The following is a 24,630-nucleotide window of genomic DNA, read 5'->3' on the forward strand; positions in this document are numbered from 1 at the left end:
AACCCTTGATCTGATCCAAACCTGGAAGGGATCCATCTCATTTTATAGATAATAATAATAATAATAATAATAATAATAATAATAATAATAACAACAAATCATAAAGTACTATATTGGTGTACGCTAAGTATTTTCTCCACATAATCTCACTGGATCTCAGAATTCTGCAAGGCGGGACCTGGAACCAGTAAATTCTGAGTTCAAATATTACCTTAAATACTTATTAGTTGTGTGACCTTGGGCACATCACTTAACATATATGGGTCTCAGTTTCCTTATCTGTAAAATGGGGATATTAATAGCCTCTATTTCCAGGGTTGTTGTGAGGATAAAATGAGATAATATTTATATAAAGTACTTTGCAAAGTTTAAAGCATTGTGTAAATGCTAACTATAATCATGTATTGTATATGAATAGTGTATTATTATTATGAACTTATTATTGTATTAATAGTAGTATTGTACTATTATGTATTATGGACAGTTAGGTGACAAAATGGATGGAGTGCCAGATCTGGAGTCAGGAAGACTTATCTTCGTAAGTTCAAATCTGGCTTCGAGCACTTTCTAGCTGTGTGACCCTGGGAAAGTTACTGAACCCTGTTTGCCTCAGTTTCCTCATGTGTAAGCTGGAGAAGGAAATGACAAACCACACCAGTATCTTTACCAAGAAAATCCCAAATTGTGGGAGAGATTAGGAATAGATCAACACCTCACACCCTACACCAAGATAAATTCAAAATGGGTGAGTGACTTAAACATAAAGAAGGAAACCATAAGTAAATTGGGTAAACACAGACTAGTATACATGTCAGACCTTTGGGAAGGGAAAGACTTTAAAACCAAGCAAGACATAGAAAGAGTCACAAAATGTAAAATAAATAATTTTGACTACATCAAATTAAAAAGCTTTTGTACAAACAAAACCAATGTAACTAAAATCAGAAGGGAAGCAACAAATTGGGAAAAAATCTTCATAGAAACCTCTGACAATGGTTTAATTACTCAAATTTTATAAAGAGCTAAATCTATTGTACAAAAAACCAAGCCATTCTCCAATTGATAAATGGGCAAGAGACATGGATAGGCAGTTTTCAGATAAAGAAATCAAAACTATTTATAAGCACATGAAGAAGTGTTCTAAATCTCTTATAATCAGAGAGATGCAAATCAAAACAACTCTGAGGTATTACCCCAAACCCAGCAGATTGGCTAACATGACAGCTATGGAAAGTAATGAATGCTGGAGGGGATATGGCAAAGTTGGGACACTAATTCATTGCTGGTGGAGTTGTGATTCTGGAGGGCAATTTGGAACTATGCACAAAGGACGATAAAAGACTGTCTACCCTTTGATCCAGCCATAGCACTGCTGGGTTTGTACCCCAAAGAGATAATAAGGAAAAAGACATATACAAAAATATTCATAGCTGCACTCTTTGTGGTGGCCAAAAATTGGAAAATGAGGGGATGCCCATCAATTGGGGAATGGCTGAACACATTGTGGTATATGTTGGTGATGGAATACTATTGTGCTAAAAGGAATAATAAAGTGGAGGAATTCCATGGAGACCGGAACAACCTCCAGGAAGTGATGCAGAGCGAGAGGAGCAGAACCAGGAGAACATTGTACACAGAGACTAATACCCTGTGGTATAATCGAACGTAATGGACTTCTCCATTAGTGGCGGTGTAATGTCCCTGAACAATCTGCAGGGATCTAGGAGAAAAAACACTATTCATAAGCAGAGGACAAACTGTGGGAGTAGAAACACCGAGGAAAAGCAACTGCCTGACTACAGCGGTTGAGGGGACATGACAGAGGAGAGACTCTAAACGAACGCTCTAATGCAAATACTAACAACATGACAATGGGTTCGAATCAAGAACACATGTGATACCCAGTGGAATCATGTGTTGGCTACAGGGGGTGGAGGGGAGGAAAAGAAAATGCAAATAAAATATTATAAAATTTAAAAAAAAAGAAAAAGAAAATCCCAAATGGAGTCACAAAGAGTCAAACAGGACCGAAATGACTGAGTAACAACAACAATAAAATCCACGATTCATCGCAACACATCAAATGAAGCCATCAATGAACTCAATACTGTAAAGACACGTTTCATATATCCGTTAAATGGTAGGACTTGCCTATTCTCCACTGGGTCTCTGCGTGTTCATCCTGCCTCTCACACCACAGCTTTCCCATGTCTGGATGCCCAGATTTGTTCCCTATACATGTCTTGTGGCTATGTTTTGTGTACTAAAATATGGACACGTTTACAGGGGCTGCTTTGTTTTTGCCTTCTTATTCCCAGCCCCTGGCACGTAAGATGCCTTAAATGTTTGTTAGTCACTTGGTTGATGTGTGGAAGGTTCAGCTATCCCAGCTCTTTATGCCCAACAAGAAGTCCATTAGATTTAAGTCAATTCACGTCCCCCATGGCTGAAACGCTTTATAGCACCAAAGATGCTTTGGGTGTGGCAGGACTAGACAGCACAAAGGAGATGTCTGCATTTATATCCTTATAGATTCGTTCATTCATTCATTCATTCATTCATTCCATACATATTTATTGTGTTGTGCCTACTGCCTCAGAGCTCCAAGCTAGATGCTGGAGAAGAAGATGGAGAAGAAGGTGTAGCAGTCCCTACACTCCCATAATTTCCCCCATCCCAAGATCGACATTATCTAGCCCAAGACGTTATCCAGCGAGGAGCCTTTGGGTCTCAGCCCTTACCTGATGTCCCTGCACCTGCTCACCCTCTACATCCTCCATTGACTTTCCCACAACCAAGCCAAGCTTCACATTGCCAACTTCCTCCGGCTCTTGGCCTTAAATGCCCACCCATTTCTCTGCCTTTCTGTAGAAAACTCTGATGTTTTACTCAGCTCGCCCACTTTCCCTTGCCAACATCTGGTCACCTGTGACTGGCTCCTTTGCCTCCCTACCCATCCTCTCTACCAATCCCCCCAATTGCTGACTTCTCCCACTCCACCCCAGTCCTGTGTATCCATCCACCAGGCTACACTGATATGAAGTAGACCATAGAGAAGGCAGAGGTTGGGGGGACCAGGTAGATGCGATGAGCACAGAGTTAGGAATATCAAGGCTGCTTGAGCAGTAATGCCTGAAGTGTAGGCAGGCAGTGAGGGAGGGATTAAGGGCTCTGATGACCACAATGGCAGTAGTTAGAGAAAAGAAGAATCTGAGTATGTGGGAATGAGGATGAATTGCATTTAGAACTTCAGGATAAGGTAACTCCATCAGCTTTGTTACTTTAGCAAGCCTAAGGAGTTGGTGGTACTAAATGGAAAGAATACTGGTTCTGGAGCCCCAGATCTTGAATTCGAATCTCAGCTTTCCTCCTAAGCACCTGTGATACCTTGGGCAAGTCACTGTCTTGAGTCTCAATTTCTACATCTAAAAAATGAAGGGTCAGACAGGATGACTTCTCGGGTCCCTTACCCATTCTAAATCTATGATCCTAGCACTCATTCCCTCCCATACTGCCAGCATACCAGCCCTAATGACCTTCCATCAATCTGCATCTCCAATCCAAGACATCTGGTCTTAACCACCTTAGATATAATATACACGCACACACCACTTGCTTCTGAAAACTTGTCCCTATTAGTTCAACTGCATTTGCCCCCACTCCAAGTCAGTTCAATGGGATTCTAGGCCAGTTAACTGTCTTTAGAGTGGCAGCTTTATTCCTTACAAATTTCAAAATACACCTGAATGTTTCAATTAGAACAGCTTGCATTTCCTCACTTTAAATTACACTTAGTTTTTCTCTAGGATACCACATTCCTTGCAATAACTAATCAATAATCAGCCAGCAACATCTAAGCTCCTGTTTTACGCCAGGCCCTATTAGGGAGGCATAAGAGAAGGAGGAGGAAAAGAAGGAAGAGGAGAAAGAATTCTTGGAATACAGCATATCAGCTGATGAATGTTTGGTGAATTGTTGAATAGAGGGGCCATCGCCACCCCGTCTCATAAGCAAAAGCTCATCAATCTGTTGGATGAGCCAGACCTTTGCCCAAATGGCCATCATTGTCTGGAACGTGTCCCTTCCTTGCCTAAAACACAGCTCAGCAGAAACGGGAGAATAATGTATACAAAAACAACAACGAAAAGAAAAAAGAACTTAGAAAGATCTTCAAGCAACAATCCAGACAACGACCAACCATGATTCCAAAAGCCTGGCAATGAAGCATGTTACTCACCCCCTGACAGAAAGGTTATAGATTCAAGACACAGAATGAGATACATATTTTTGGACAAGGAAAATATAAGGATGTATTTGGCTTGATTTATATGGATTTCCTTCCTTCCCTCCCTCCTTCTTTACTTTCTTTCTCTCTTTTTCTCTTTCTCTCATTCTATCTCTTTATCTGTCTCTGCCTCTCTTTATCTTCCTTCCTTCCTGTGTTTTTTCTTTCTTTCTTTCTTTCTTTCTTTCTTTCTTTCTTTCTTTCTTTCTTTCTTTCTTTCTTTCTTTCTTTCTTTCTTTCTTTCTTTCTTTCTTTCTTTCTTTCTTTCTTTCTTTCTTTCTCTATTTCTTTCTTTCTCTCTTCCTTCCTTCCTTCCTTCCTTCCTTCCTTCCTTCCTTCCTTCCTTCCTCCCTTCCTCCCTTCCTCCCTCTCTCTCTCTCTCTCTCTCTCTCTCTCTCTCTCTCTCTTTCTTTCTTTCTCTCTTTCTCTCTTTCTCTCCCTCCCTTCCTTTCTTCCCCCTCTTTCTCTTGTTCTGTCTCTCTTTGTCTCTGTCTCTGCCTCTCTCTTTTCCTCTTCCTTCCTCTATTTTTCTCTCTTTGTATCTCTTCCTTCCTTTCTTTATTCCCTATCTTCCTCTCTCCCTCCCTTCCTTCCTACCCTCCTTCCTCCCTCTTTCTTTCTTTTTTCTCTCTTTCATTCTGTCTCTCTCTTTGCCTCTGTCTCTGTCTCTCTCTCTCTCTTCCTTCCTTCCTTCCTTTCTCTCTTTATCTTTCTCTCTCTTTGTCTCCCTTCCTTTCTTCCTTACCTCCCTCTCTCTTCCCTCCTTCCTTGCCTCCCTCCTTTTTTCCCCTCCCTCCTTCCTTTCTTCCTTCCTTCTCTCTCTTTCTCTCTTTGTCTCTCTCTGTCTCTTTCTCTATCTCTCTATCTGTCTCTTCCTTCCTTCCTTCCTTCCTTCCTTCCTTCCTTCCTTCCTTCCTTCCTTCCTTTCTTCCTTCCTTCCTTCCTTTCATTGAGGGGAATGGTGGGAAGGAAAGAGATAGGGATAGTGTTCCCAAACTCCCAAAAATGAAAAGAAAAGAGGAAAGCCAGAAGGAATTAGAGCCCAGCAAGATGTCTTTTCAATATTATATACTTAGAAAGAAAAGCAAGCCCTAAATAATGAAGATTCACATTTTCACCTCCAATATCCTTCTGTTCTATCACATATATGGAAATGCCTGCTTCATGTTAGGGCTTGTTAAATTCAGAATAAAAAAACAATAAAAGAAGGAAAAAGGTTGAAAAACCAGAGCTCAGCTGCCACCTCCTACACAGGTCCTTCCTTATCCCCTCCACATTGATGCCGCATATTGAGTAGGTATTCAATAAATGCTTACTGGACTGGATCGTTAATGCTCACTACCTTTTGAAACTCCTTTCTATTGAATTTGTATATACTTATCTGGGTGAACATTGCATACTCTGGCTTTGTCCTAGTGTTCCCACTGACTAGCAAGTCCCCCTTGGAGAATGGGCTGCTCATGCCAGTGCATCTCGGGAGAGCATTCCCATTGGCTCTTCTATTCTCTTTAGATCTGGGGGTGCTCAATAAGTGTTTGTTAAATTGAATTGAGTGAGAACAGGAATAGAATCTGGACAAACAGATGTTTTCTGTTGTCTTAAAAATGTGCTGAGACTCCTTATGCATTGAAAGAATTTATGACCTACCTACTGGGCATTAGAAGCAAAGGTTTGGTTGGGAGGTCATGACGAAGATGTCTGTGTTTCTGGGATTGAATGTCCCATTAAAAATATCTGTTAACCACCACATAATTCAGTGGATTTGCCTTGACTAAGCAAACCAGCCTAATCAAAGAGCACAGGCACAAAAACAAGGGAGAAGGGGGCACTGGGTGACTCATTGGGTTGGGAGCCAGTTCTAGAGATGGGAAGACTGGGCTCAAATGTGGATTCAGATATTTCCTAGCTGTGTGACTTTGGACAAGTCACTTAACCCCAATTGCCTAATCCTGATCAATCTACTAACTTGAAACCAATACTTAATATTGATCATAAGGTGGAAGATAAAGGGTTAAAAAGAAAACAAGGAAGGGGGAAGCTGGGTGGCTCAGTGGATTGAGAGCCAGGCTTAGAGATGGGAGGTCCTAGGTTCAAATCTGGCCTCAGACACTTCCCAGCTGTGTGACCCTGGGCAAGTCACTTGACCCCCATTGCCTAGCCCTTACCACTCTTCTGCCTTGGAGCCAATACACAGTATTGACTCCAAGATGGAAGGTGAGGGTTTTAATTTTTAAAAAAAGAAGAAAAAGAAAAAAAGGCAAAAGATGAAGTTATAGCTTCACAGATGGTGCGAATCTTAAAATCTAGGACCTCTACCATTAAACATAAAGACCCCACGAAGCAAACTCAACTCTGAAGAACCCTTAAATGAGAGGGTGGGTATAGCATTTCAGGTCCCCAAAGGATCATCGATTTAGAACTAGAAGGGATTGTAAATGGCCATCTAACATACTGCATGACAGCACTTGTATAACCTTCATTGGACTATTTGCCATCTTGGAAGGGAGACGCAAAGAAAGGACAGAATCAAGATTACAAAATAGTCAGATAATGATTGTTTTTCAAAATTGTTTCTACATGTAACTGAAAAAAAATTTAAGTAAAAACCAAGTGGCCATCCAGTCCAACTCCGCCATGTTATAGGTGCAGAAATGAAGATCCAGAGTGGACCTCCCAGTGACTGGCCTGAGCTCACAAACAGTAAAGAGTAGAGCTGGGAGTCCAACGCCTTCACCCTGCACCTCTCTGCCTGTTGCCCTCTTTCCTTCCCACACTTTCTTTTCATCAATAAACAGACCCCAGGAGGCAGAGGAATGTCCAGATTCCTGGTCTTTGCATATCACCTCTTTCCTGAGATGGAGCTTCGCTGTCATCAGCAGGACTGAGCCGGGTGATTATAAGGGCAGCCCTGCTTTATGCGATGGAAGGAATTTCCCAACCATCAAAGTAACCCCCCGAAGAAGCTCACTCTGAAAGCTGTTCCTGTTACAGATCCCACTAGGGCAGCTGTCAAGATTCAAAGCAGTTTCCTATCTATAGGGCTTACAGCCCAAAGAGGTGGAGAAGGAGCTTCAAGGGGAACAGAGAGACCACTGGCGGGTAGATTATGGGAAAAATGTACAGCGGCTTTGTAGTTGAAAGTAGAGCTTCCCTACCAACTTTCTTTTCTCTGTAGCTTATCTTCCAGGAAAGTAAACAGAAAACCTTCATACCTTTCAATATCAGTGAGCCTGGAGGAGTCTCGGAAACCCTTGGCAAATGGATTGCTGTCAATTTTCAGCTTGGTTATCTGGAAATGAAAGAATACACCATGGCATCATGATGAGGATTAAGGCATTAGAGGGTCTGCTCTGCCTGGACTTGGAAGCTCCACATGCTTTAGATTGGGTTTCTCCCCACCTCTCCCACTCAAAAGTGACCTTTCTGGAAGGAAAAGATTTTATTGATTTGACTATTTATCCATTTAATATTCATTCATTTATTTTCACTTACTATTTATTCATTCATTCAACAAATATTGTTTCTCTTGTATATCTTTCATTTGAGAGTATATCTATGTCATTTCCCACAACAGAATGAAAGTTCCTTGAGGGCTAGGATTGTTTAATATTTGTCTTTGTATCCTGGGCATCTAGCAGTTCATGGTAAAGAGCATGGACTGGGCTTGAGACTTCACTGATATCAGGAATTCCCAGATGAGGGAAATCCCTCTACCCATGCAAGGAAATACCTTCTCTGTCATGTATACTCATAGAGAACATGCAAGAGCACCAGCAAGTAGAGAGGCAGAACTTGAACTCAGGGCCTCCCTGGTCCCAAAGCCAGTTCTCTGTTTACTCTGCCTGGCTTCTTCTCGGACACTTAATAAAGGCTTCCTACTTTACAGTAGAAGTCAGAGGAAAGCTTAAAGGACCAGGTATCATTTTGTGTTTTTCTTTGCTTTGGGGGCCACCACATCCAAAGAACTCATCTCTCCTCACTAGGCTTCAGCTTCCTCTGGACCTTAGCACACTCCGTTAATGGACTGGGCTGTGCAATTAGAATTTTGTACCCCAGACTTATAAGAAAGAACGCTCTCCATGTCCAGAGAAAGAATTGTGGGAAGAGAAATACAGAAGAAAAACAACAGCTTGATCACATGGGTCAATGAGGATGTGATGGGGGATGTAGACTCTAAACGATCACCCTGGTGCAAATATCAGTAATATGGAATTAGTTCTTGATCAATGACACATGTAAAACCCAGTGGAATTGCTCATTGGCTATGGAAGGGGGGTAGGAAGAGGGGAGGGAAAGAACATGATTCCTGTAACCATGGAAAAATATTCTGAATTAATTAATTAAATAAATGAACTTTTAAAAAAGAATTTTGTACCCTAGGACTCCATTTCCCAGAATCCCACTTCTGTCCTCACCTTACGTCCTTACGTTTTGGAGATAAAGTTTCTGTATCCCCCTCCCCGCTCCCTTTTCTCCCTCTAACGTGGTTGGGAAAACTTCTCTTTACTCGGGTTTTTTTGCTTTTGTTCCTTGTATTTCCTCTACTCCAAGTGAATATTAATAAGTCTTACAAAGTAGAATACTTGGAGGTATTGGATATTGATTTAAATCGTACAGCACCCTACTCAAAGCTACTTCTGGTTCGCTGGAATCTCTAAAATCTTTTACTCCACTGACTGAATTGGCTTTGAAAAAGCCAAGGGCCTTCCCAGTGGATGAAGAGACATAAGAGCAGACTTTAGGGAGAAACACATTGTGGTGATCTCTAACCCCAGGCAAAGCGGAAACTCCAGCATCCTCAGACTGTAAGCCAAGCCAGTCAAACTCAAGGACAAACTAGATAAAAGGAATTCAATTTAGGAAGCCCCGAGTTGGAAATCATGCTTTGAATACTTCCTAGCTAGTAAGTGAACGTCTCTCAGCCTCAGTTTCTCCATCTGTAAAATGTGGAGAACAATAATATCAACTTTACCGAGTTATTGTGAAGATGGAAGGAAAGAGTTTAGATAAAGTGTCTGGAAGTCCTTTATATTTTAAAAAATCCTTACTTTCTCTTAAGAGAGAAGGGCAAAGGCTAGGCAAATGGGATTAAGTGATTTGCTGGGAGTCACACAGCTGGGAAGTACCTAAGGCTAGATTTGAACCCAGGACCTCCTGACTCCAGGTCTGGCACTCCAGACCATCAGGAAACATTCATTTAATTGTTGGTGCTATACATGTGAAATCCTTATCTGACACCTACTGGGAGAACCAAAATAGAGAAATAGAGGCACTTTTGCTCCTAAGGGAATCACTTTCCCAGGGTTAGGTCATATCCTTCTCCCCTCTTACATTTTCTGTTACAATGAGGTCCACCTTCCAAGTCAGTGTGCCATGGACCCCTTGGGGGGACAGTCTGGTGAAGCCTACAGACCCCTCTCAGAAAAAACTTTTAAATGCACAAAATAAAGTGTGGAGGATTTCCAAGGGGATCAAATATATTGTATTTTTGTTTATTTATTTTTAAGCCCTCACTTCCATCCTAGAATCAATAGAATGTATTGGTTCCAAGGCAGAAGAGAGGTAAGGCCTAGGCAAAGAGGGTGAAGTGACTTGTCTAAGGTCACTCATCTAGGAAGTGTCTGAGGCCAGATTCGAACTTATGACCTCCCATCTCTAGGTCTGGCTTTCAATCCAATGAACCACCTAGCAAATCCATTTTAATATCAAATATTAATCCTATATGCTTACATAATCAGATATATTTGATATTAAATATTAATCAAATATATTTTCTATAATCATTCAAATATATATTTAATATAAAATCTTAATCAAATAGGTTTATATAATCACATCTATTTTAATATCAAATATTAATCAAATATATTGTATATAATCAATCTAATCTATTTTTAAATGATACCAAAATATTCTAAAATATTCTAATATTTTATTTATCTGATTTTATTTAGATTTAAAATTTTTTATTTATCTAATATAATATTCTAAAATAATCAAATATTAATCAAATATATTTTATATAATCAATCTAATCTATTTTTAAATGATACCAAAATATTCTAAAAGCAAATTTGTGGCCTTCAGATTAAGAAGTCCTATTTGTCCACTGTATGTTCTATGAGTTAGCAATTCATCTCCTACCTCTAGGCTTTTGCTACTCCCTCCCCACCTTCACCTCAGAGAATCTTCAGCTTCCTTCTCATCACAGTTCAGAGGCCACCTCTTATTTCAGGCTTTTCCTCATTCTCCCAGTTATTAACAGCCTCTCTCTCCCTTTTTAAAAAATTAAATTGCAGTGGTCAGCTGAGTAACTCAGAGGATTGAGAGTCAGCCCCAGAGATGGGAGATCCTGGGTTCAAATCTGGCCTCAGACTTTTCCTGTGTGACCTTGGGCAAGTCACTTAACCCCCATTGCCCAGCCCTTACCATTCTTCTGCCTTGGAACCAGTACCCAGTATTGATTCTAAGACAGAAGGTAAGGGGTTAAAAATGACCTTACATTGCTTTGCATCCATTTCATATTTACTTGTGTACATGATATGTATGACACATCCTCTCCCTCAAAATAATGTGTCCTCCTTGAGGGTAGAGACTGTTTTCTTCTTTATTGTTGACGTCCAGCCCTTTGCACGGTGCCCAACACAAAGGAGGCACTTCATAAATCTTTATCAGATGAAATTGAATTATACTGAGGCCAAAGGACCTAAAGGAGTTGCGGCTAAATGAAAGGATGATTCACAGATTGTCCTTGGAAGAGCAAAAACAGGAATGGGCAAAATAGTGGCTTTGTGTGAGCAAAGACAACGAGAAACACCATTCGACAGACCACTTGATCCTCTTACCCAGCAGTGCTCAGGATGACCACCAGAAAAGGACCACCAGAAAGGCACTTCTGGCTTCTGCAGCAGCAGCCCTTGCAAAGAGTGAGGGCTTAGAGAAAGCCGAAGAAGGATCTGACAAGATCCTCAAAGGCATGCCAACTTTAAAGCAAAGTTGTGTATGGAGGAGGAGAGGAAGAGATTTGTTGGATAATCTAGTTTGGAATTAAAACACGAAAGAGGTCAAAGGCTAGTGGACTGCTAAGAAGCCTCGGCCCTAAAGATGATGAATGTGTTCTGCAAGAAAAAAGTGAGAAGGCGCTGGGCTTTGTGAGCATTAAAAGAGCTTATCTTAAAAGACAGGAAATGATTCATTACCAAAGTAGAAATCATCCGTGAAACAACCTCTCCAGGGGCAGACTGTGGTCAAAGCAATATCAAAATCAACATCACTTTGAGAGGGAGATGAAGAAAAGGGGGCAGCTGGGTGGCTCAATGGATGGAAAGCCAGGTCTGGAGACGGGAGGTCCTGGTTTCAAATCTGATCTCAGATACTTCCTAGCAAGGTGTCCCTGAGCAAGTCACTTAATTCCCACTGCCTTGTCCTTATTGCTCTTCTGGCTTAAAACCAATATATAGAATTTATTTTAAGATGGAAGGTAAGGATTATTGAAAGACAGAGAGAGACACACAGAGAGAGACAGAGAGAGAGAGAGAGAGAGAGAGAGAGAGAGAGAGAGAGACAGAGAGACAGAGAGACAGAGAGACAGAGAGACAGAGAGAGAGAGAGAGAGAGAGAGAGAGAGAGGAAAAAGAAGTTATAACAGTTCATAACTGATCCATTAAAAAAGAATATTCACAAAATGAGAAATGAAACAAGGAAAATATTAACAGTAACTACTGTCATTAATTGTGTGATCCTAAACTAGTCATTTAAGCCCTATTTGACTCGGTTTCCTCATCTGTAAAATGAGCTGGAGAAGGAAATGGCAAAATACTCCATTATCTTTGCCAAGAAAACTCCAAATGGGGTCACAAAGAGTTGGGCCAGATTGAAATGAATGAATAACAACATAGAAGTTTCATTGATGGAAAGCAATGGACACAAGAGGGAGGCCAAATGAATCAAGAAAACAATGTGTACAGCAAACTCTTGACTTTCTTCCTAAGTGGAGACACCTAGCAGCCAAAGACCTAGTTTAGGATATAAACTCAAATTCAAACCATTGTTAGAAGAATGCAGTGGAAATTCATGAGTAGTAATTGTTTGACAAAGCGTCAAACAGAGAAGAGGAAAGTGAACTTCCAAATATTTTTATAAGACATGATTAAGCCAAATTATCAGAAGAGTATTTATAGATGAAACTAGAAGGACAATACCAAACAGACAAAAAAAAATAATGGATGCCCTTTAGCAAACTATCTTCGACATCAATAAAAATCAAACCATTGCATTTAGACTCTATACCCACACCAATCATTGATGGGAGGCAATAGGAAGAGTAAGAAAGAAGGTGAAGATTGGAAGACTATTTGGTCTAGAAGAAAGACCTGTCAGGAGGTGATGAAAGTCTAATAGCCTCAATGGATCAATTTTCAAAGTAATTGAAACAGGAGAGAATACTAAACCAATGAAAAAAATAATGGATATTATTATAAAAAGGGGGGTCATCAGGACATTAATAACTCCTCATATACTTTCTCATTTCTATAAAAATCTTTATGAGAATGATTCACATATATATATATACATATATATACATATATATATATATATATATATATATATATATATATAGAGAGAGAGAGAGAGAGAGAGAGAGAGAGAGAGAGAGAGAGAGAGAGAGAGGGTATCCTTGATGAAAATATGAGAAGGAAACAGATGGACTTTTACAAATGATTTTCTTATTTTATTTCAAACCTTTACCTTCTGACTTAGTATCAGTTCTGGTATTTGGGGGTAGGTGAATTGTCCAGGGTCACACAGCTTAGAGAATGTCTTAGGCCAAATCTGAATCTAAGTCCTCCCAATTCCAGTCCTGGTGCTCTATCTACTGTGCTACCGAGTTGTTCCCACAAATGAATTTCTTTAGCAAACTACATCTTCACACTCACAAAAACAAACAAAATAGTGTGGAAACACAAGATGCTATTCTAATTATTGATGTTTGATCTTTACAATTTGATATGACTAGAGTTCAGAGGAAGAATTTTCTTGGTAGAACATTAATGTGATGGTTAGCATCCCCGGCCCTTTAAACCATGTGCGTTTGTTATTTAGTCATTTCTCAGTCGTATCTGACTCTGTGGTACCATTTGGGATTTTCTTGGCAAAGATACTGGAGTGGTTGGCTATTTACTTCTCCAGCTCATTTTACAGTTGAGGAACTGAGGTTAATAGAGTTAAGTGACTTGCCCAAGGTCACACAGCTAGTAAGTGTCCAAGATTAGATTTGAACTCAGAAAGTTGAGTCTTCTTGACTCCGGTCCAAGGGCTCTATCCAATGTGCTTAACTGCTCCATGGGTACAGGCATGTGTACATAGCTTCACTTTATAAGATAATTCAGACCCAGAATTCTATGATTGAACTCATAAAAAGGGGAAGCACTGGGGCCATGGCAGGATGTAACACACAGAGAATACAAGTGCATGGAGTGGGAGGGGAATGTGATAACTACAGGGGCAGGTGCTTTTTTTTTTTTAAATGGAAGAATCTGGAGTCTAGAAAGAAAAGGGATGGTGGAGAAAACTGAGACCACTCTACTGATTACCGATTGTTGAGGATTGGCCAACCCTCTCCACTCCTTGTGCCATCTGTCTTTGGAGGTTCTCCGATGGGCTCCCAGAGTCCTGAGAACCTTAGAACCTCAAGAACTTCAGGAAAGATAGTAATACAATTCAATCAAACAACTGCAGGCTTTCCCCTCTTACTATCATAAGTAAGTGTCCTTTTACTATCTCCAAGATCTGGGTAGGGCTTGCAGGTATTAATGCCATCCTAAGGAAGGTAAGCTTCCTTCCCAGAGACGTCTCACCGCCCATCAAGAGAACGTCTCCCCCAAAGCATTAAAAAATGAAACTTAACCTATGCTTCAACTCCACAGCAGTGGTTTGACTGTTCAAACAAATGCATGACCTTTACATCTTAAATTATGAGATAGTTTGTTGAAAGTGTAATGTATTTAACTCTTATCTAATAATGAACACAAATGTAATTAGCCCCTGGCCGAAGCCAGGGGAGAAATGGCAAAAAAGGTTTCCATTTTTATTGCTCATAAATAAAACTGCTGGCATACAATAAATTAGAAGCAATTTCAGAGTTTCTATTGGGAACTTTAATTTTGTTTATAGGAATCATGAAAAGAGGCACTCAGTTGCCCAGAGCCTAAAAGAAATTGAAGGGGGCCTAGTAAGAAATGTTAAATGTTATTCTCTTTTTTCTTCATTTTGACTCTTTTTTTCATAGGAATCGAGGCTTATTTGGGAGCGGCAAAGTGGTACCATAGGGCTTAGAACACTGGACCTAGTCAGGAAAAGACTTGTGCTTGTAAAATTGAAATGAATGTCCAATAACGCCAAGTATCATATTTGATAAGGTTTACTAATAATCACTTGAAGTAGAAGAAAATAAAAAGAACAAAAGTAAAAACCTGAATAAAATTCTCCTGCCTGTCACCTCACCCCACCGCCACAGCCACATTTGCAGGAGAAGAGAGAGCAAGAGGCGGGGCTACACAAAACTTATATCCTCCCTATCTTAGGATGTAATGTGAGGAGGAACATGGGAAGCTGGGAAAGAGAGTCCCTGGAAAGACAATTATGATTACCCAAGTTCAAAACCAGCCCCTGACACACATTGGCTGTGGGACTGTAGGGAAATTGCTTAATCTTAGTTTGCCTCAGTTTCCTAAACTGTAAAATAGGGATCATAATAGCATCTCCTCCTGGATGATGATAATGAAGATGGTGATGATAATTCCATTAGAGAGCACTTTAAGGTTTGCAAAATGTTTTATAAATATTATTTCATTTGATCCACATAACAACCCAATTCTCAGAGTTGTTACATGGATCAAATGAGATAATAACCTAACAAGAAGGATGAACTTGAAATACAAAAATGGAGTGGGCCTTGTTGAAAAGGAGAAGGTCCAGCTTCATTGGAAGCCGTCAGGCAAAGGTTGGATAATGGTTTCTTGAGGACATAAAGGAGAAATTTTTTTTAGCTATGGGTTGAATGGGTTCAATTCGAAGACCCAAAATCCAGGGTCCTGCAAGCTGCTGGCTCCAAGTTGGCGGTCCCGGCCCCTCATTATTTTCCTGTAACTCCTCCATTTCTAGTGTAAGGAAGTCCAGCTCCAAAGCACAGTAGCGTGCTCCTGGGCGGTAGCAAATAGGCACAGCGCCGACTTACCAGCTGATTCTGGTAGGCAGTGACAGCTGTGAAAACAGTCTCAGGGAAGATAAACGTCCTGAACTCTTCGGACTTCAGATTGAGCAGGGAAGCGGTGTGGTCCTTCTTCTTGATGATGTGCACCCTGGGCTGGTATTTGTGCATCGAGTTCAGAATAATCTAAAAAGAAGAAGAAAGCATGGGCTTAAAGTGACAGTCCCACCCATTTCAACCAGACTTATATGAATTAATATGGGCAAAATGTAAACTAAAGATGTGTTGGAATAGCTTAAGAGAGCCAAAGCTGCCGTCTTAGAGGGCACAGGTTTGGAGCTGTAAGATAATGTGTCCAAGTTTCAGTGGGATATTTAACTGCATGTCATCAGTCTACACACTTCCTCCAAACCCAAATCTATCTGAACATCTCTGAAATTTAGTGGATGGTCTTTGTAAGTTGCATCCAGGTTGGTGATGAGATTATCTACGCCAATCCCCTGATTTTACAGTTGAGGAAATTGAGGTCTAAAAAGATAGGTCCATAAATTAACTAATTAAATAAAATTTTCCAAAAATAAAAAATAAAAATAAAAAGATAGGTCCAAGATGGTTAACAGACTGACTCTAACAACTGACTCGGGTTTTGAACCCAAGCCCCTGGCCTCCAAATTCCATTGCTCTTTTAATTGTACACTAACTATTTGGATTTGTAACCACCCTAAATGTACAAGGATGGGTGTTTTCTGGCACCATCTCACTCTTTAGGTGCTTAATAAATGTTTATTGAATGACCCACTGGGAAAGTGTTCTGAGTTGGGAGTCAGAGGACCTCAGACCAAGGCCCAGCTCTGCCAATCACTTCCTGGGTAACTTTTGGTAAATTACTGTCTTCAGTTTCTCCCCATGTAGAATGAAAAGGTTAGACCGGATAGGCTCTGAGGTCCCTTTCATCAGGGTTGATACTTCTTGTGTTGGCAGCATTTTTTCTCCACTCTTTGGAAGACTTGTTCTGAATTGCTGCAACTGAAAACACCCACTGCCCTGGCCAAGGGCTTGGGAAAGAATTTCTCCTCTTTCTGGGTGCTTATGGGTTTTACAAGGCTGTGTACATTTGGGAAGCCTTCAGAGCTTGGTAGAGCCTAACCTTGGGCTTCCACTGGCAAAGCCTTGGAGAACCCATGGCTACCATTCCCCACCAGAATGTGGTGTGAGAGTGAGACGTTAATGGGTATCATTGTTAAATGACTAGAGGTGGGGGAGGAAAGAACCATAAAATTCCCCTAACAAAATTCAGTTAATATTCCCCCATAGTCACCCTGAAAGTTCTCCACGCTCATGAAATCACAGGCACAGAGCTCCAAATCCCAACAATTTCCTGTTTAGGCTGTCATTTTGTTTGTTTGTTGTTTCTTATTTTATTTCTTTTAGGCTGTCATTTTTAAAAGGAGGAGAAAAAATAATGACAATCACAACTTTCCCCCAACCCAGAAGCACTAGGGGTAGTTAAGTGCTGTGGGATGGCCAAGTTTAGTTCCAAAGAAGAAAGAAAACTAATCTTCATCCCTTTTTTTGCCGAAGATGCAGGCTAGAAGTATGGTACGTGGCATGCACTGTCTGGCTCAGTGGATGAGTGGTTAGTGCTTCCCTCCTCTCTCTTCCTTTTTAGAAGAGGAGGCTGTTTTGTTAGGGGAGAGGGGAAGGATTATACACATATGTATGTGTACACAAGTGTACGAAATATGTATATGGTTCTAATATCCATCTATCTCCATGGAAATGATGGTAGCATCAAAAACAGGAGAGAGCAATAAAGTATCTTTTAAAAGAAAGAGGAGTTAGTCGAATTGTGTAAAAATACAAGCAGCAAATGCTCCAATAAGTTATCATTAGAATCTCTTCTATTAGAAAGGGACAGTTAGGTTGTAGCACTGAACCAGAAGTAAGAAAACCTGAGTTCAAATGTGGCTTCAGACACACAACTACCAGTTGTTTGATCTTGGCTAAATCACTTAATCTCAGTTTCCTCAACTGTAAAATGGGAGTAATGATAGAACTTACTTGTTAGGGTTGCTGTGAGGATCAAATAAGCACAGTGCCTAGCCTTAAAAGTGCTTTATAAATGAGAATTAGTATTATAAAATAAATTATCTCTTGCAAGTGGTTGTTCATCCCCAGGCCAAGCTTGAATATTTGATAATTTTTTCCCCTAGAGGTCACTCAAATTTGTCAAAATAATTAGAGTTTGTGAGGATTGAATTTAGCTATCTCCTGATTGTAACAATGAAGATACTTAGCTCTACCTTTAATCTTCACAATAAAGGAAGAGCTAAGTATCTTCATTGTTACAATCAGTAGATAGCTAAATTCAATCTTCACAAGTTCATGGAGAAAAAAATATTTCCTGAGCCCAGAATCATATTTTTCTTCTTTGCCTGATGTTTAGTTTCATGTTTGGGCTTTGATTGTGCCTGAGAAGGGGCATAAGTATCTAGCATTTTTGAACAACTCAGATAGGCAGTACAAGTTCTTTGACATTAGATTGAAATTAATCTTGATCCGTCACATGGAGAAGTTGCTAATGGCTTCTTGTTTTCAACTGAACTCATCTGCTTCTGGGAAATGTACAGTCCTACTCCTTGCTCCGGGATAAGACGTCACAAATCCCTCCTTAGATCTAGAAAAAATATTCATCAAAGGACCTGCCCACTCTTCTGGACAATTTATATTGACTCACTGTGAATTGTAATGGTCTAATTAGAAATCTCACAAGCTGTCTGGGATGCCTATTGGCTCATCCAATATAAACCAAAATAAATATAAATATAAATAAAATAAAAATAGCAGAGAAACAAAAATTGTACTCAAATATTGTAACTAGGGGGTTGGTGCAGTCCATAGAGTGCTGAACTTAGACACTTAATAAGCTGTATTATGTGGGGTAAGTCTTTTAAACAATTTCAGTCTCAGTTTACTCATCTGTAAAATGTGGATCATAATAGTACTTGCTGTTGTGAGGCTCAAAATAGATAACACATGCAAAGCACTTAACAAAACTTAAAGCACGATATTGTTATTATTTGTTATTTTTCCCATTATTCTTTTATCCCTTTAGTATATGTAATTTATGATTGTAGCACATGGAACAATAGTCTCCTAAGAACTGAAAATGAATATTATCTCAAGGATAATGGAGACCTTGCCCAGTGGGTCTGAGTAGGCAGTAAAGAGTACCAAAGTCCCATAAAAAAATGTACATGTGGGGACAGCTGGGTGGCTCAGTGGATTGAGAGCCAGACCTAAAGATAGAAGATCCTGGGTTCAAATCTAGACTCAGACACTTCCTAGCTGTGTGATCCTGAGCAAGTCACTTAACCCCCATTGCCTAGCCCTCACCACTCTTCTGACTTGGAACCAATACACAATATTGATTCCAAGATGGAAGGTGAGGGTTTGCAAAAAATGTACATGTGATAAAGCAGTTGGTCAAGTGGCAAGAAAAAGGATAGATAGGTAGCCAATGGACTGCCTCTGTGCTCCCCTGGTATGATTATGATATGAAGAAAGAGCCAGGGGAAAACGTATTTCAGGAAAGCACTATTTACCACCCAGGGGAAGGACAGAGGGAATCTGAATCACAAACATCAGAAAACAATGGTCAAAAATTATTTCTAGGTGTAACTAAAAAAATTGTTTTTGATGAAAAAAAAAAAGATAGCCAGACAGGCTCCTAGAAGTTCCAATAGATCCCTTGGAGGGCAAACTGTTAGGAAAACAAGGCTAAGAGTCAAAGAGGATGGGCAAGGAAAGAGGGAAGGAGGGAAGGAAAGAAAGAGGGAAGGAAGGAAGGAAGGAAGGAAGGAAGGAAGGAAGGAAGGAAGGAAGGAAGGAAGGAAGGAAGGAAGGAAGGAAGGAAGGAAGGAAGGAAGGAAGGAAGGAAGGAAGGAAGGAAGGAAGGAAGGAAGGAAGGAAGGAAGGAAGGAAGGAAGGAAGGAGGGAAGAAAGGAAGGAGGGAAGGAAGGAAGGAGGGAAGGCAAGAAGGAGGGAAGTGAGGAAGGAAGCATTTATTAATTACCTATTCTGAGCTACACTGTGCCAAGAGCTTTACAAATATTTTCTCACTCCTCACAACAACCCTGGGACACAGGTTGCTATTATTACCCCCAGTTGACCTTAGGGGGTTTCCTGAGCCACAAAGTAGTTAAGTGACTTGCCCAGGTCCCATAGGCAATAAGTGTCAGAGGCAGGATTTGAACTCGGGTTTCCTGACAAGAAAGAAAGAAAGAAAGAAAGAAAGAAAGAAAGAAAGAAAGAAAGAAAGAAAGAAAGAAAGAAAGAAAGAAAGAAAGAAGGAAGGAAGGAAGGAAGGAAGGAAGGAAGGAAGGAAGGAAGGAAGGAAGGAAGGAAGGAAGGAAGGAAGGAAGGAAGGAAGGAAGGAAGGAAGGAAGGAAGGAAGGAAGGAAGGAAGGAAGGAAGGAAGGAAGGAAGAAAAGGAAAAGAGGGGAGAGAGAGAGGAAAGAGAGAGGGGGGGAGGGGGAGGGAGAGAGAGAGAGAGGGAGGGAGGGAGAGGGGGGGGAGAGAGAGAGCATGATGGATCAGTTCCAAAGAGGCATTCGCATTTGGATGTGTTTCCAACTGCACTGTTCCAGGCAGGTCACTTACATGGCCGTGTTGATCCAGTTCATTATTTGTGAGTTTCACTTTTTCAAAGGACACCATCTGTTTCAGCAGCTGCTCTCCAGTAAAAGGAGAATCTGGGTGCACATACAACCTGGGGGAAACCACAGAACAGACCTTTCACAGTGAGACACTCTACCTGCGCGCCAGTAGGCTGTAATACATCCTGATTTTGGAAGCCGGGGAGGCTACTTTCATTTTTGTTTTTGGGTCCCCCCAAACCTAGCTCAGTGCCTGGTATGAATGAGGCATTTAATAAATATTTAGTGATTGGCTGAAGGGGCACTTTGAGCTCAGAGAAATGATGTTTTGTTTTTGTTTAAAACCTTTACTTTTCATCTTAAAATCAATATTGTGTTTTGGTTCTAAGGTAGACAAGTAGTAAGGGCTAGGCAATGGGGGTTAAGTGACTTGCCCAGGGTCACACAGCTGGGACATGCTAAGGTCACATTTGAACCCAGGACCTCCTGTCTCTGGTTCTGGCTTTCAATCCACTGGGCCTCTTAGCTGTCCAATTTTTGTTTGTTTGTTTTTTGACTATACTATATAAATACAAATCACAAAGCCCTGGTTTAAGGGTTCTCCTAAAAGACTCTAAACTTATTTACTTATAAGCTAATAACCAGCAATTATATAGCACTTTTAAATCACAAACTTTTAAGGTTTGCAAATGACTTTACAAATATATCTTATTTCACATAGCAATCCCTTATAAGATAGACACTATTATTGTCCCCATTTGCCAGATGAGAAAATTGAGGCAGGCAGATTCATCGACTTGCCCAGGGTTACAAAATCTGTAAATATCTGAATCAAAATTTGAACTCGAGTCTTCCTGACTCCAAGTCCGAACCTCAATCCATTATTCTCTTAGCTGCCAGGCTAGTCACCTAAAATCAGTGGCAGGGTTCCTTCATTCTAGAGCTTTTGCTTTGAGATTTTCTCCAACTAATCCTATCCTTGGCACACATTTGTTTGCATGTGGTCTCTTCCATGACTGAGAGTGCCTTGAGAGTGGGATTGTCCTTTTACTTTGTATCCCCAAGAGTTGAACACAGGGCTGGTGTGTTTATTAAGTGCTTAAGAAATGTTTGTTGACTAATTGGCTTGAAGCTTCTTTCCATATTCCAAATGAGTAAAGAAAAAGGTTATCGAATGCAGTAGAAAGAAAATTGGATCTGGGGTCAAGAAACTTGGGTTCAAATTCGAGCTTCACTGTTGGCTGGTCACAGAACTTCACACCACCTCAATTGGCTTATTTTCAAAATGGCGGCTATGCAGATAACTGAGCTACCTGTTTCTCTGGGCTATGAAGAAAGTACCTGGCAAACTGCTTTAAGGCTGGGGATTATGATCGCTGTTACTTCTTAGGTTTCCAATCAGCTGCTAATTGGAGAGTCGAAGTAGATAGATAATAGAGAGATGATTAATGGTTCTATCATCTGACTCTGGCTGGTGTCTTCAAAAATAAGTAGGTCTTCCCATTAAATGTTTAAGGAAATTACTATGGCCATCTCCTAGCAAACCGACAGAAACAGAACAATTTAAAGAGAAAATTCGTAACTTCCTTAACTCAATCTCGAGCTTTCTGGGCATCTTCGGTTTAGATACTACTAAGATCCTAGAGGCGATCATTGAAACACAGTGAGTCAGAGCAGATAAGCTTCCCATTTGTGGTTCATCCGCGCCCTCTTCTCTTCCTCATTTATGCTTCACAAACTCTTATTTTCAATAAGAAGAAAAATAACACATCCATTAAACCGACATCCTTTTTGCTACTAGAATTGTCCCAAGGCTGTATGCAAGGATGAAGAAAAAGCAGGTGTTTTATCTACCTGTGCAATAGTCTGGAGAATACAGAATATAAAGGAGCAGTAGAAAGAGAGTCCTGTTTGGGGACTATTTCTATCTGGACGTCACTGAAAAAAATAAGAATAAGATAATGGTGGTTCTGATACTAGGAAATAATAATAATAATAGCTCACATTTAAGTAGTGCTTTAGTATTTTTACATATATTATCTTATTTGGTCTGCCCAATAGCTCTATGAAATAGGTGCTATTATTTTCCTCATTTTACAGTTAAAGAAACTGAGGCAGATAGAAGTTAAGAGATTTGTCTGGATTCACTCAGCTAGTAAAACTAGATTTGAACTCAGGTCATCGTGACTCTTAGGTTCAATATCACTGTACCATCTAGCTTCCTTTAATTTACACTATTAGTAATAAGAAATATTAATTAAAGAAAGTGATAGAAACTGTGCCCTACATTACTTCATTCCGTCATAATCTGGCACCAGACATGACCTGCTCACTAGAATTATCCATTAGAAGTTTGATATCATTCATGGACTGAAAGAAGATGTATACACACAGGAGAAATACAGTCCTCAATATCCTAGAGAACTCAACCAGCCAGCAATAAATGTTTATTAAGTACCTACTATGTTCTGGGCATTATGCTAATCAATAAACTATCCTAGAAGCGGACCGTCATCATAGACTGTTGCCCATAATCTCTAGGATATACATCCAAAAATACATCCAAAAAAGACTTCAAGAACATTTTTTAAAATGTCACCAATCCAAATTCTCAGAACCTCCAAACTACAGAAGTTTTTGAGCAAAACGTTTTTGAAATCTAAACAAAGGGGTAGTTGGTGGTTCAGTAGATAGAGAGGCAGGCCTACAGATGAGAAATTCTGGGTTCAAATCTGGTCTCAGACAATTCCTAGCTGTGTGACCCTGGGCAAGTCACTTAACCTCAACTACCAAGTCCTTACTACTCTTCTGCCTTAGAACAGATAGTATCAATTCTAAAAAAGAAGGTACGTGTTATGAAAAAATCTATATAAACCAAGCAGTGGATGTCAAAGGAATGTGAGAATAGAATGAAGTATATGTCATCCCCATCATCCTTTCTGCTACTGGAATTGTCCCACGGCTGCTCTCAATGAGCCCGCAGAGGATGGCCTTGAATCCTAATATTTTTATTCAACTACTAAAAGCAATTCTTTTAACTACCTGTGCCACGATCCATGGCATATTACATATTAAAAAAGTAATAGGCTAGCAACTCAGTCAAGGACTATTTGTAGCTGGTCCCCATGAAAATAAAATATGAACAGAATGATATAATATCAATAAGACTAACCCAAAAAAATAGTGTCTACTGGAGACCTAAAAAAGACATTAGTTGGAAACTAGAAGTCTACATGGGAAACTCCCTATCCTTTATCTACTCACTGAAAGCCCAAATGCCAAGATACCCCCTTGGAAACTCCGTACATGGAACTGGAGAGACAGAATCATCACCTACAGTCACGCCAATCTAATAGCGATTCCCAGAATTCAAGAACAGCGATGTTTTAGTTTGGTTTTCTAAATAGATGTTGGTACAATGAATACTCATCATCTCCAAAAGACACGGAAGAAAAGATCTCATGACACAAAGACCATCCGTGGTAACCAAATGAGGTTCGGGACACCCTGTCTTTGTGACGACTCCGGGAGGTCCTGAAGAAGCTTTCGAGGAGCCTTCTGAGGCTGAGCTTACGTAAGGCTCAAGACTTATTTGATGACAAACCCCTGTCGCTGGAATGGTCAGCGTAAAAGAACAATAGACAGAAAGAGGCAGAAAGAACATAAAAGAATACAAGCTAGACTTGTCCTGGGGCCATTTAGGCAGGAATGAGATCCCAACAGCTAGTTAATAATAATAATACATGTAATGTAGAATTAAATAATTAATAATAGGCAGGATAATAATATCGGTAGCACTTCACAGTCTACAAACCCGACAGAGTACAAAAGGAAATAAAAGCAGAGAAGCTCTATATGGGGTCATTTTATACATAAATGGCTCATCTGCGTGGAAAAGATTGTCTCAAATGGAACCCTGGAGGAAGTGGCGATTTTCAGGCTCTCACCTTGGCTTTGTTTCCCCTCACTGAAGACAAACATGAACTTGATCTCACTCTTTTGGTTTGGCATTTTTGCCATGTTCATGAATTTCCAGACAGGTAGCAATAATAATGATAATGCACGTTTATGTGGCCACTTCCAGTTTTCAGAGCACGTTTGCCCTAGTCATCTGTGAGTGGCACCAGATGAGCTAGTTGAGGCACCGAGAGCATAGACAAGTGGCTTCTGATGACCGGATTCAGGGTCCTTTCCTCTACACTGTGCTGCCTCTGTGGGCATCTGCTACGAAGTCTAGCAACAATATTGGAGCAGTTGGGTGGTTCAGTGGATTGAGAGCCAAACCAAGAGGTCCTGGGTTCAAATCTGGATTCAGACACTTCCTAGTTGTGTGACCCTGGGAAAGTTACTTACCCCCATTGCCTACCTTACCACTCTTCTGCCTTGGAATCAATACAATACACAGTAGTGATTCTAAGGCAGAAGGTAAGGGTTTAAAAAAACACTACAATATTAATATATAACTATAGCTTTGGGAG

The 24,630-nt window shown here is 40.3% G+C and overlaps 1 protein-coding gene across 1 annotated transcript in view; it reads right to left on the minus strand.

Moving 5' to 3' along the window:
* Positions 1 to 20,269, minus strand: part of TBX20 (T-box transcription factor 20) — a 59,726-nt gene extending 39,457 nt beyond the window's left edge. The window contains exons 1-3 of the mRNA XM_056804275.1: positions 20,157 to 20,269; positions 15,522 to 15,680; positions 7,498 to 7,574 (exon numbers count right to left, since the gene is read on the minus strand). Of these exons, the coding sequence (XP_056660253.1) occupies positions 7,498 to 7,574; positions 15,522 to 15,680; positions 20,157 to 20,213 (293 nt within the window). The 5' untranslated portion in view covers positions 20,214 to 20,269. The remainder of the gene's footprint in view (positions 1 to 7,497; positions 7,575 to 15,521; positions 15,681 to 20,156) is intronic.
* Between the last annotated feature and the right edge of the window lie 4,361 nt (positions 20,270 to 24,630).

Source organism: Monodelphis domestica, chromosome 7, assembly GCF_027887165.1.
Source record: "Monodelphis domestica isolate mMonDom1 chromosome 7, mMonDom1.pri, whole genome shotgun sequence".
Taxonomy (NCBI): domain Eukaryota; kingdom Metazoa; phylum Chordata; class Mammalia; order Didelphimorphia; family Didelphidae; genus Monodelphis; species Monodelphis domestica.